General features: G+C 35.6%; 1 protein-coding gene across 3 annotated transcripts in view; it reads left to right on the forward strand.

The window, feature by feature from the left end:
* LOC109108067 (protocadherin alpha-C2-like) overlaps positions 1-13,653 on the forward strand; it is a 43,854-nt gene that overhangs the window by 27,092 nt on the left and 3,109 nt on the right. For all 3 annotated transcript variants that reach the window (XM_042764926.1, XM_042764925.1, XM_042764924.1), the window contains exons 2-3: positions 1,377-1,435; positions 5,936-6,024. In XM_042764926.1, coding sequence (XP_042620860.1) covers positions 1,377-1,435; positions 5,936-6,024 — 148 coding nt within the window. The remainder of the gene's footprint in view (positions 1-1,376; positions 1,436-5,935; positions 6,025-13,653) is intronic.

A 13,653-nucleotide genomic window follows, 5' to 3' on the forward strand; every position in this document is an offset into this window, starting at 1 on the left:
ACTAAAGTTGTTAATGTTCCTAAGTGTGTTCCCCGAAGTGTCCCTTAGGAAGCTTCTTAACACGCTGCCTCTTACGTTCAATGTTACAAAGGCGCTGTCCCAAGTGAAGGTGCTGAATTAGTTGGCATCGATTGCTCAGGAATCGATTTTCCACTTCACGCGGAGGTGCATTACGGCGTTAAGAAAGACAACATGTTCTGTGCAAATGAAACGTTCCTCAAATTATTCCAGTAACATTTATTTTAACATAGTTAAAGTTATCCGTAAAATATAGACTATTAATTAAATTATCAAATTGTAGTAACATGTTCACATGATATGTTGTGACAGGTAGACGAACCGGTATCCCCTGCTAATCATCCACCGAGGTCTTGCTTAGGGCGTAGCCCTCTCCCACGACCTCGATGAAGCTCCCTGTAGCAAAAAACCTTAGCGTTGCAAGCAGCTGGACTTCAGGGCTTAAAGCAAAATTCCGCCGCGTTAGCCTGGCAAGCGCAGGTCTGAGAAGGTCCAGCAGCTCCATAATGAGTTGTCTTGGGAGGCAAATTTTTTTTTAATATAGCCACATCAGGCAAATGTCAAAATGGCTTAAGTTTTGCTGAATAAAAAAATTGACATGGACTAAACGGCTCCGCGGCTGGCACCGTCTTTGATTCAATACAAGGACACGTTGGATCGCTGCCATAGTTGGTCGCTTACTAGACACCACCATGCTTACCCATTTATAGATCTTAGCCATTTAGAGCCAAATTGTTTGCCAGATTTTTAATTATCAAAAGTGATTGCCAATTTAAATGCTTTAATGACATTATGAAATAGCCTAGGCTAATTACCGCCATGTTAGTTCTGATACCAAATAAAGTCAACTTCATAAATAGGCCTGTATCCATTGCGAACATATTTTATTATTAGTCTTAAAATGTCCATAACATAAAATCATTGTTAAGCCACAACATTGTCAACATACCATAGTTTGACTTGTACTGCGCTGATTTCTAAAGACTGCTGCACATTGGCGGCGACTAGGGTCTTGAGCTCAAACAATGCTAAGAGAGAGCTTACGAATGGTCCAGACCAATCTTACGAAAGTGTGACTTACAGAAGATATACTTAGCGTACGAACGTGTCGGGAATCATGCCATAACGTTAAGAGAGAGGTTAAGGAAGAGGTTAAGAACTACTTAGCGATAAGAACGTTTTGGGGAACCGGGCCCTGGTCTCCTTTAGCTGTGGTTCATATTAAAATTCAAGGTAGAAACACACACATTGAGAAGCATGATTTATTGATGAGAATGTATCTAACCCTTTTCTGTCCTTCCACCCCCTCTTTCCCTCTATCTCTCTTCATCTTTCTCTCTCTTTCTCTCCTTCTCCAGCCCAAAGGACCAAATGCTGACTGGCGTTACTCAGCGTCATTGAGGGCAGGAGTCCAAAGGTAAGCATTTTTGCTGTTAATAATGTCCTGAAAGAGTTACAGTCCTCTTTCAACTGTTATGGAAAACATCTCTCCTCTGTTTTCTGTAGCTAAATATGAAGTAAATGTTAAGTGTTTATTCTGATCTTGAGTTTGGTAGCCAAGTAAAAGTGTAAAAGCACTGTGAATTATGTCCAGCTCTAATTTCCTCATTTCCTGATGGGTAATAATCAAATCCTGACCCTCAACGTCATTTTGCAGGAAACCATCTTGTTTGAACTTAATCAAATTTAAGGGAGAGCAGAATCTAAAAAGCATCCTCAAAATATAGTTTTCATACAGTTTTCATTTTCATACAAATTTTATTTTCATTTTATAATAATAATTTTATAATTTTTATTTTAGTATTATTAATTTACTACTATGGTATTTATTAATATTTAGAATTACCTTTTATTTATATTTTTTCAGTTTTAATTTTAATTTTAATTTAGGTTTTAGTAATTCTGTTATGCTAGTTTAAAATATTAATTCATATTTCTATTTAGCTTATTATTATTATTATTATTATTATTATTTATTTATTTTTTTCTTAAATATGTACAAGGACTTCAACGTGATTTTTTTTCAGTTAGTTGCCAAAGCAACATTTCTGTTTTTTTGTTTATGTTTTTAGGTTTATGGTTTTCATCTAACATTTAAGTTTTATTTTATTATAGCTTTATTTCAATTAATGAAAACAATTTTAATTGTTTTAGTTTCCGTTAACAATAACAACACTGGCTTATACAACTTACCGAAAAAGCACTACTCATATTGTTCAGTTCATAAAATCTGATGCACTACAAATTTATTTTTATTGTATTAACCAGTTTTAACCTTGTTTTGTCATCCAGTATATTTCCCCTTACATATTTCTTGATTACAAGGTTGCAATGCAATTAAGAAAAATATTAGTTTCCATTCCACAACCACATGATATCGCATAATAGGTATACTAATTTGTCTCTGTCTGTATTGCATGTTTGCTGTTGAACAAATTCAACAAAAGAGAGTGGAATACGAAATTACAAGAGGCCAATTAGTAAAATGGAAAGACTGTCCATTCTTCTGTCTGCAGTATCTGTAATAGAGCCTCATTCAAACACCAGAATCATGACCACCAGGAGCTCTCTGACTTCTTCCTGACCTCTTTCTTGCCTCTTCCTCTGTGGACCAGCTGTGCTCTGTCTGTCTTTCTTCACGCACAAACACAAGCTTTGAAGTGTTTGCTAAGGGCCTTTCCCTGGCATAGTGGCTCTGCAGTCTGATCTTAAGTATGTAGGTCATCAGCATTCTCCACAGCAGATGCACAGTCTTTCACCACCAAGCATAAAGGACAAGCTAGCAGATGAGCTGATTGTGTGAGCTTACCCACACCCCATAAGCAAGAAATTCAAATCTCAGGGGGAGCATTGCAATGCACAAATACTGACAAAATGAGTCATCTCTGAAATGCAAAATATTTATTTTCACATACCCGCATACACACTAACATCTGGAGACAACAAGGCCCCCTCCTCTAACCACTACACACATACAGTTTCCAAAGGGTAAATGACTGTCTGTTTTATGTGATCATTTTGTGCTACCCTGTGGGCTCATCTCTGGGGATGGATTTGTGCATTTTCTATGACTGAAAGCTGGTGCAAAAAGGGGCACAGGGGACATTATACACAGGGGACAAATTAGATGGAATTTTACAGAGTGTTTACTGAGAACACCATATAAAGATAGTTCAACTTTGCATACTAAAAAAAAACTTTAGATATGCACCAGTATTAAATTCAATACTAATTCTGTCAGATAAGATGATTATTATAACCTGAATATGTTATGTCCGATAACGGATAAATTGCATATATTAACATTTTATTCAGTTTTGTCTAAATAAATTTCAAATAAAACACTAAAATTGAAAATCAATAATTTGATTTTACATTTATAATGTTACAAAATATTTATATTTTTATAATATTAAAGTTTTTGCTATATGTCTGATCAAAGAAATGCAGCCTTGGTGAGCATAAGAGACTTCTTTCAAAAACAAAAATCTTACCAACCCCAAACTTTGGAACATTAATGTATATTGCACATCCTTAATTAAATGAATTATTTCAATTTCTTCAATTACATTTAGTTTAATTTCAGGAGATGATCTTTAAAGCTTTCTTTAAATTCAGATAGTTTTATTATTATTATTATTATTATTATTATTAATGTCTTAGATTTACATTATGTATTCATAACTTTTTATTGACCCTCAATGAACCAAAATCTAAGATGACTAATTTCTGAATAACTCTCTGTCATACTTCCTCTTCATTCAGACTTATTCCAAACACCTTGAGTATCCAAACCTCCTCTCCAGTGGCTTTAAATCCACACCCTCAATCGACAAGCCTCTCCTTAGGCTAGAAAGTTACTGATTCACTCTGCCAAAAGGCACGAGTGCATTTCAGATTTAAGGGAATTAGAAAGATACATCATGCCAACACACACACACTGGATGAGAGTTATGGGAGCTGTAGCAGGCTGGGCACACCCTGTGCTGCATTGCAGATGCCCTGCTATACCCACTTCCTTTCTGCTCCTCAGGTCTGTACATTTATAATGGATGTATAGGAGTGCTGTGGCAAAATTCTCACTCTTGCTCTGTATGGGAGCTTGTCTGATCGTGGTTTCCATGGTGATAAACACACAGAGCCATGATGAAAGCCAAAGGCCTTCGCTAGAAAGTGTATATGGGACATGAGATGTCCTTTTAATGTAATGCTTTTTAACGCATATGCACAGCTCTAGGGTGTAGCGTGGTATTTGTTGAAATTTAAAGTACATACTACATCTTCAACTGTCTACAACAAATTCCCAGGCTTATGTTATGCATGGCCTGCTGACAGTCCAAGAGAGAGAAATGGAGAGAGGAATGGAGATAAAGATGGTAAAGTAACCGAACAATGTATTAGGGGAAATCAGATTATGAAGTGGGCAAGAGTAGAGCGGTGCTGAAATGGTAATATATTTCCATACAATACACACATTTTTCTCTTTGAACACTTTCACTTTCATTTCCGTTTCTTCATCATTCCTACACTGCAAAAAAATCCTATTCGTAACATTTATTTTGCAGTTAAAATAAAAACCCCAGAAACAGATACATTTATTTAAAATTCTCCGTAAGATATCATGAGTAATGCATCTTTGATACACATTTATTTTGTCTTTTGGCATAATTTTTTTCACTTGTTTTAGGCATCAACATAAACTAGTTAAAAACAAGCAAGGATGCATTAAATTGATCAAAAGTGACAGTAAAGATATTTCTAATGTTACAAAAGAGTTATATTTCACATAAATGCTATTTTCACATTTCTATTCATCAAAACATCCTGAAATAATAACTATACATCACAAATTCCCCTAAATATTAAGCAGCACAACTGTTTTCATCATTGCTAATAATAATAGCCTGAAATGAGCAATAAAGCAGTGTATAAATGTTTATGAATAACAATACGATTTTCTGAGCACCAAATCAGCATATTAGAATGATTTCTGAAGGATCACAATGTGATACTGAAGACTGGATTTATGACTGCTGAAAAATCATATTTTCAACACAGGAATAAATTACATTTTAAAATATATTTAAATAGAAAAAGGTTATTTAAAGTGCAATAACATTTCACAACATCACTGTTTTACTGTATTCATCACATAAATGCAGCCTTGGTAAGCATAAGAGACTTCTTTTAAAAACATGTAAAAAATCTTAACGATCCCAAAGTTTTGAACGGTATTTTACATTCATGATACAAATCTTAACACCTCATCTAATGTTACTACTCGAGTAAAACAAGTAATCATGTGGATTTTAAAATATACTTGAAAATATATTTTTTATATTTAAAATATATTTTTAATATTAATGATAAGAGGTCATTTTTGTATCATCTTGTGTATCTTTCTGCCTTCTTTCCTGTATATATTTAGACACTCTATCAATGTGCTTTTCAGTCAGCATGTCTGACGGAGTTAAAACATCATGACACCATCATGACAACTCGCATGTCGCACACACATAACCTCACGCACAGACACATTAGATCACAGATAGTCTAGCACACTCTGTCACATGTACTTTCACCATAAATATATACATGCGAACACAGCAACTCTTGACACATAACACAACTGTCCCCCTCAGACATCTTATTTACTTTCACAGCCCAAAAGGGAAGCTGTATTTTAATGTGAATTTTTTTTTTAATCAGTTTTACTGAACATTTTCTCTGTGTATTTTTAATAGCCCTCAAAAAATTGCTTATGTGTGATATATATATATATATATATATATATATATATATATATATATATATATATAACTATATATATATATATATATATATATATATATAAATGCTCAAATGCTTATGTGTGATATTTCAAGACTAATGACATGCTAATTGATTTTGATTTTAGTTCTGTGCATATGGAGGAGGCATCAGCTGTGATGCAGGGAGCACAAGGCATGCTGGTCCAGAACTGGCCCACAGTCTCCAGTGCAGCAGGTGAGGTCACATCTTAAAGACATTTGCAGTGTAATCAAATCTTAATTATCCGAAACCAATGATTGCATCTTCTCACAAAACTTCATGCTCTTGCTAATCTAGTAATTTTCACTCTAGTCATATTATCATGTTCATCAACCCATTACATCTGTTTTAATGAATATGCCTAATGTATATGGTGATTCTGGATTTCTTGTAATGAATCTTAGGAATAAATCAAAACTGACTGAAACTTTTGACCCAGTTTGAAACTGATTCAAACTGACATGGATTCATGAATGTTTAAAACAATCTGCTTACAGCAGGTTAGGTATATTTATCCAAAAATGTCAGCTCTTCCTCTCTCTCTGTCCTCTTCTTGCTCTTTTACAGTCTTGCATACCCTGAAAGATCCTAAATCCAAGTACAGGATGTACTTTGTGTTATCTCTTTGTATTGCAATACTATTCCCAAAATCCAAAATGACAGTGAACTAGTCTGTAAGTTTGGATTGAGCTTTCCCATATTTTTTTTCAGACTTCCTGCAACTAGAAATTCAGACAATGACTTACTGTGGTCTGTGTTGTGTCATTCTCATGGAACTACCACCATAATTTCCTTTTTTTCTTCCATAGAAGTCCATTCTTTATAAACAAGTATTGATGTATCAAGGCCAGTCCTACCATGACAGGATTTCATTTGTAATTTAGTGGTGTCCCTCAAATACTTAATTTAAACACATAATTAGGCGACATAATCATTAGTTGACACAATGAACCAATATATTTATTTTGGGTAAGTGCACAATGGCCAAGCACACACTGTAAAGTTTCAGTGATGTCCGCATTTAAATATAGGAGTGAATTCTCTAAATTATCATTTTGTGTGTTGGGAACAGAACTCTCTCTTAAAATTGCGATGATTGACACCATGGTAACTAAAGTAACGTTAGGGCATCTCACATGTTTGGTATCCGCTATTTTTGACCAAAGTGATATTACAACAACCAAAGACTCATTTGGTGATTTATGTTTGGTGATTTTTTTCAACAGAACCATCAGTTTTTGTGTGTGTATATTTTTTTTAAGCAACACGTATTAAGCGTCTTTTGGCTCATAAAGCGATTCAATTTATGGAGGCAATAAAGTAGGCAAGTGCAGGTTGTGATATTTTGGTATGTGGCTTATTTCCAAGATAGAGCGTTTGGATTTATTATGGGCTTGTTCTTATTTGCTTACCTAGTTCCATGAGATATCGTGCGTCATGCATACAGAAGAGTGGCACAACTGATATGTGTAAAAATATGTTATTAACAACTAGTTGTTCAGGGGTTGCATTTCCCCTACAACAACGTGGTTCAACGATGACAGTGTACAACTCACTGCTTAACCACCATAGTATGATGCATTGTTGTGTTTCCTGAACATGTTCATCGATTCAAGATTTCTGAGATGCTGCTGTAATGAACATCACTACTTCACTATTTTTGTTCTTTTCCATTTTGCTTTATTTTAAGTTTGAATCATCATGGTTCCCTCTTCTGTCATACGTTCCTTTTCACATATAGTTGGCTAATGATGCTTTTGGGTAATGCACCCCAGTAGAAATTCTGTAAATGTGGTTGTCACTACCTAATTATTTTTTAGTTAATTCAGTTGTAGAATGTTGTTGTCACTCCCATAAATTACTGAACTGTGTGTGTACAGAACAGGATTAAGCATTAAAAGGTAAATTTACAACTGAATTTAGCTGCAGAGTACCAGCCCAATGTGTTTGAATGGCATATTTAATTTACTCTGCTGAAGTTAAGAACCAAAGTATCTAAATATTGTGATGCAAGAGGCCTGTTTGGGGTTATTAAATTTGCATTACTGAGATATGCTTCTCCTCAAAGATCAGCCAGATAGACAGAGGACGATCAATCTAATGTGCCATTAGAGGAATGAAAGAAGAGTAGCCGGTCTCCTGGGTGGTGGATGGTGAAGATATTGACAGGCTGAAAGAGCAGAGCTGAACTGGAATGACAGCGGACAGTGGGAAGAAACGGATAGAGTAAGTGGGACAGATCAAGAGAGGCAAAGAAAGAAAAGAGGAGAGAAGAAAGAGAAATCCATTGATTCTTTATTAGCAACCTGCAGCGAGGTGAAGCAGAAGGACAAACTACACACCGTAAATCTGATAGACTTATGAAAACCAGTCTAATTGTCCAACTAAATAGTGATTATTAGCAGGCTAATGTTGTGTTATTGAGGTAACGCAGGTGTGATGTGTAAGCGCTGGTTTAGTGCTTGTAAATTACAACACAGTTGAGGTCATGGGAACAGGAGGAGTAGAAAAGAGGCCAAGCAGGAAAATGAGACACAGATGAATGTGACGTAGAAAGCACAAGATAAATGAGGATGCTATACTGAGAGTCGTTTAAAAGATATAGCATGTGGGATGCAGAGAGACTGCAAATAATAGAGGAGGAAAGAGATGATAGAATGAGTGTGATGCTAAAAGAGAAGAGTGGGGATGCGGGGGTTGGAGATGCACAGAGGTTCAGGATTGGCAGACCCCTAAGGTGGTCCTGTTGCTAGGAAACACTGTGTGACTTGTTGCCAGGCAACAACAATGAATCTTAGACACTGCAGCAGGAGCAGCTGGGAGTGGGTGAGTGGGGGTTGGGGAGAAGGTTTCCATGGCAACCAGCCATACTCAAAATGGAAGAATGAGCAAGGTGTGGAAGGGGAGAGGAATGGAGAGGAAGAGAAAAAGAGAGTTAGAAACCTCATAGGAAAAATAAGGACCGGAGGCCTGTAAGGACCAAAAATAGCACAAAAAGGAGCACATATGCATCTAACAGTTGAATGCGTATTAGATCACGTATTTGTATTTTAATGCACACATTTATCTGGCTGCACTGACAAGTGATACAATACATAATGCTACTCTATATCGTTGCTGTCAGGTGTTAGCTTCAAATGGCCAAAACTTACCATGAAACAAAAACTTTTTTTTTTTTTTTAAATAATTAAATACTGTGGTATTGTGGCTTGAAATATGCATGTGTCATATTATTAACATTTTGCAAAAATTATGAGGTTTATAAAAACCTAAAACAGCCACCTGTGGGGTGGATTTTACTGACAGTTTGAGGATCCAGTGGCGTTACAGGGTTTAGTCACAAGCTCTTTTAAAAACTTTTCATTGGTCAAAGTTTTGTAAAAACCTCCGACAGACAAAGGGTGGCCAATAGCATTGATTTATGAAAAAAACAAACAAACAAAAAAGATTAATAATATTTTATATTATTTAAAAGGAAAAATAATAATTTTGAACAATTGGATACTAAATCTTAACCATCTAATGACCATAATAACCTCTTTGGGCACAATTAAGGCAAAGAAAATCAACAAGCTGAAATCTATCACAATCTTGACAGAATATCAAGAAACAGCATATACTATTTTGGCACAAGCTTTTATTTTATTTCTTTGGGGAAAGTTATTTTAAGAAAACAGCTTCACTGCTTATTAACAGTTGAAAAAAAATTGCAGAATTAAAGTCATGTGGCGCAACCAACAAACAGAAATATTAAGAAGAAAAAAATGGTAGTACTTTTTTATTTTTAGTCATTAAATTGAAAGTCCTTGAAAATTGTACAAAAGTTTTTAAAAACTATATGAATACAAAATAAATGCAAAGAGTAAATTTTTTAAGAACTTTGGATGTTTAAAACTTTTTCACCTTTTTTTTTTTTCACTGACCTACACAACAAAGAGAGAAATGCAATGAAAGTCAGTTTTAGACTGTTGCTTCCAGCTCCACTCTACTGATCTTCTCTTTACTCTCATGAGGACGAGAACTAATCTTCTCAGTTGACCTGCTCTGTCATGAAACTTAACACACAGACACACACATGCACTGATATTGCTGCCATAATAAAAGCCACAGGGAGATGGAGTGAGGTGTGACTTACACATGAACACATGAGTTACTCTCTCACTAGAGATCTGACCACTCTGCAAGTAAATGCTACCACTCTAAACCACAATTTCTGACCTTCTCAGCCAAATGTGATCTGTCAAGCCCAAGGGGCGGCACAGAGTGGTTCTGTGAATGTGTGCGTGTAAACATGTGTGCGTGTCCCTCATTGACTCTTTTCTGTACCATCTGTGTACCATGAGTCTTTTGTATGGATGGAGAGGTGGTATATTTTTAGGATGGTCAAGATTTTGAGCAGTTATACATAATGGATCAGTTGCCACAGAAAAAAAGATCAGTTTTCATATTAATGCCAGGATTTCACGTCTAAATTTAGACATGTGCCTGAAACTGAGCAGGAGAAGGATTCCAAATTTATTCTAGTTGTTGCACACACATATAGACACACAATCCACACCATCCATGCAGATTCATTTAAGCAGAGGAAAGAATATCAAAATGGATAATCCCTGCTAGGTTTTGCATTTATTGAAATAAGCTGTGCGGTACTGTCATAATAAACGTACAGATCAAAAACAAACAAAATTGCATTTCATGGCCATGGTGAGATCTAAATAATACACAGAAATGAAAGTAGGTCATAGAGGAACTGGTGTGGCAAAGAGCCCTGCTTCTGTAGGGAAAGTAGTACATAAGTCTCTCACTCTGGGCTCTCTGTCCCTGTTGGGGTGGTACACTTTCAAACATGAACATTGTATGAAAGTGCACTCCAGACTGAGGCAGTGTCCCTCTCTTTGTGTGTATTACTTGTAGGTTTAGATCAGTGTTAAATAAAGAAAACCAAACATGCTTCTCCAATCATGGTTTTGATGCAGAAAGAAATTAAGGAAGGAAGTAAGTAAGTAAGAAAGAAAGAAAGAAAGAAAGAAAGGAAGAAAGAAAGGAAGAAAGAAAGATAGAAAGAAAGAAAGAAAGTTGATCTATTTTACATTATATTATAAAACACATGTGCCATGTTCTTAGAAATGAAGTGTTTTTAAGTTTAAATGCAGTGACTCTTGTTATGTGGTGTAACCATGAAGTAAAAAGGAATAACGTATTTATTTATTTTTCACATATCATATATTATTAATAATAAATATATTATTTAAAAATAGTTTCTGGGCAGTCACACCATATTACATTTTAAAACCGCAACTAATCCTGTCTTGTCATGACAAACTCAAATTTTCTGATATTTGTAGAGCTTTATTGACTTTGATACACAGTCACAAGGGTCTCTCTTTTTCTATATTTTTTTAGAATGTTGATTTCATCACATGACTTTGTTGGTTACGTGACAAAAAGTGTTGCAAATATTTTTAAGCATTTAAGATGCTTTTTAGGACTGCCAATTTAAATTTTTTCATTTCAGGAATTTTATTATTTAACAAGATTTTAATATTATTATTATTATTATTATTATTATTATTATTATTATTATTATTATTATTATTTTAAAATTGATACAGTTGCATCACTCTGACATTTTTGTCTCCCCAAAAATACATACAAATAATTCTACTAGTAGAAATTTAGGGCTTTCTTCACTGAAAGCTCCTCATAAAACTCGAATTGCATATGTAGTTTCACTGTAGAAACCCATTGTTGGGTGTCTGTGTCTCAAGACAATTAAAAATTAGTAATGGTGTCATCTTATTTTTGGTTTTAAACTTGACTTTTGATTCATTAGGCAACACAATATCTTATTTATCCTATTATGCTTTTTCACTTTTTGAATTTTAGTCAGTGTGTAGTGTGTATGTTTGGGCATAAAAAAGATTTACAAAGTAACAAATCTCAAAGTTCACTCCAAAGGGAGATATTTAAAAAATCCCTTTTCAAGAAACACAATGAACGGCTCATTTGGACTACAGCATTGTTTTCCAGGCTATACTGTGATGCCATAAAGCGGCCCATTAGAATATCATTAAAAAAAATAATTCCCAACTACGGAGAGGCAGGGTCGTGGTTAGAACGCTTAGTTGAGTGCATCAAACAAGACGACGATGAAGAAGAAGTGCTGCTGCAGAGTTAGTGCATCTTAGAATATTAAGAAGAAGAAGAGCTGCTGTAGCCTCAAGTTTTCGTCATGTTGAAGAAACGCTGATTTTTTTTCATAAATTGCTGACAGTACAATACTGGACAATGATGTAATCTGCAAAATGTACACTTCAATTATGAGACTTTGTGATAAAAAAAATTCAACTGTATAACAGTTTCACTGCAATTCATGTTATAATGTTAGAATTAAAGAACAATAAACATAATACATATTACCCATAGACTGTAAAAAAACATGGACGTAGTGTCCGTGACGTCACCCATAGACTCCTGAAGAGAGGTTTTGAAGCTCAAAGGGTGCTTCTCAATATCCCAGCTCGTTTCCTCACTCCTCCGTCCTCCATCCTACGACCCGGAAACCGATCGAGCTCAGCCATCTTGTAGGACATCTCAATTCTCTAATTGCACTGCGAGGGGGCGAGGATCGAGGAGTGATGAGGCTTCCAGAGGACCTATAAGCGAGGATACACAGGTGTATCCTTTGCGGAAATGTTTTTTTCATTGAAAAACATGACGCACGTATAAATTCTCCTCCCCCTTCCCATCTGTTGTAATAATTGTAATTTATATTTTACCTTTGCAGTTTAAATAAACCATGCATGTCATATATTTCAAACAGGGCATCTTGCTTTATTAATCTTTATTATGAATGTCTTAAATAACAAGCTTTAACAACATAAGGGCAGATCCCTTTAGCGCAGCTGATGATGATTTGAAGTGACGCTAAAAGGAGCGAGGTTATATAATTTCACTTGATTCAACTCCTACATCCTTGCATCTTTTCCTTGTGTCCTTGCCTCACATCCTGAAGGGGTGGAGCTAAGACACGAGGAAAGGAAACGAGGATGCACAAATAAGAATTGAGAAGCACCCAAAGTGTGCAGAGAGGGCCGTCGCCATCTTGGCAACGCGTCACCGCGCGACTCTCCCGGATAATCGAAAATGGGCAAAAAGGCGGGAGCTGGTTGCTGAAGCCACGCCCACCTAGCTCGATGGCATTCTCAACAGCGGCAATCCACCTGTCACTCAAGTGGCCACGCCCTTAATTATGCAAAACTTTAAGGCTTAATATAATTTAAACGGATGAGTTTTAAAAATCCTGTAATCCAAGTTGTCATGAAAGGCAAAATTAGCTATATAGACCAAAATCATTTTTTGAACCAGGCTGTTAACATGTTTTTTTTTTTTTTTTTTTCTGCTGTAAAGTTGGACATTTTAACATAGGGAGTCTATGGGATTGACTCCCTTTTGCAGCCAGCCTCAAGCGGACAGTCGATGAATTAAAGTTTAAGTCACTCCCTTGTTGGCTTCACGAGAGAGAGCGGGAGGTTGCCGCTCGATATTACCGTATATAGAAAAAAATAAAAACATTAAAAAATAAATAAATAAATAAATAAATAAACACACATTACCACTCTAATATGTCTTGCAATATCCGTGCATGCAAAGGTACTGCGCAATCTTCTTGTTCAATATTCTCGGGGTCTAAATCCTGCTCAAATTGAAATGGCAATATTGATGCCATTCTTAACTTAACGCCATCCGGAACTTGCTGCTTTGGCAAGGGGCGGTGCAGTACTGAAACACCGTCTTAGCTGCTCACCAATCACAACGCACTGG

This window comes from Cyprinus carpio, chromosome A10 (assembly GCF_018340385.1).
Source record: "Cyprinus carpio isolate SPL01 chromosome A10, ASM1834038v1, whole genome shotgun sequence".
Taxonomy (NCBI): Eukaryota; Metazoa; Chordata; class Actinopteri; order Cypriniformes; family Cyprinidae; genus Cyprinus; species Cyprinus carpio.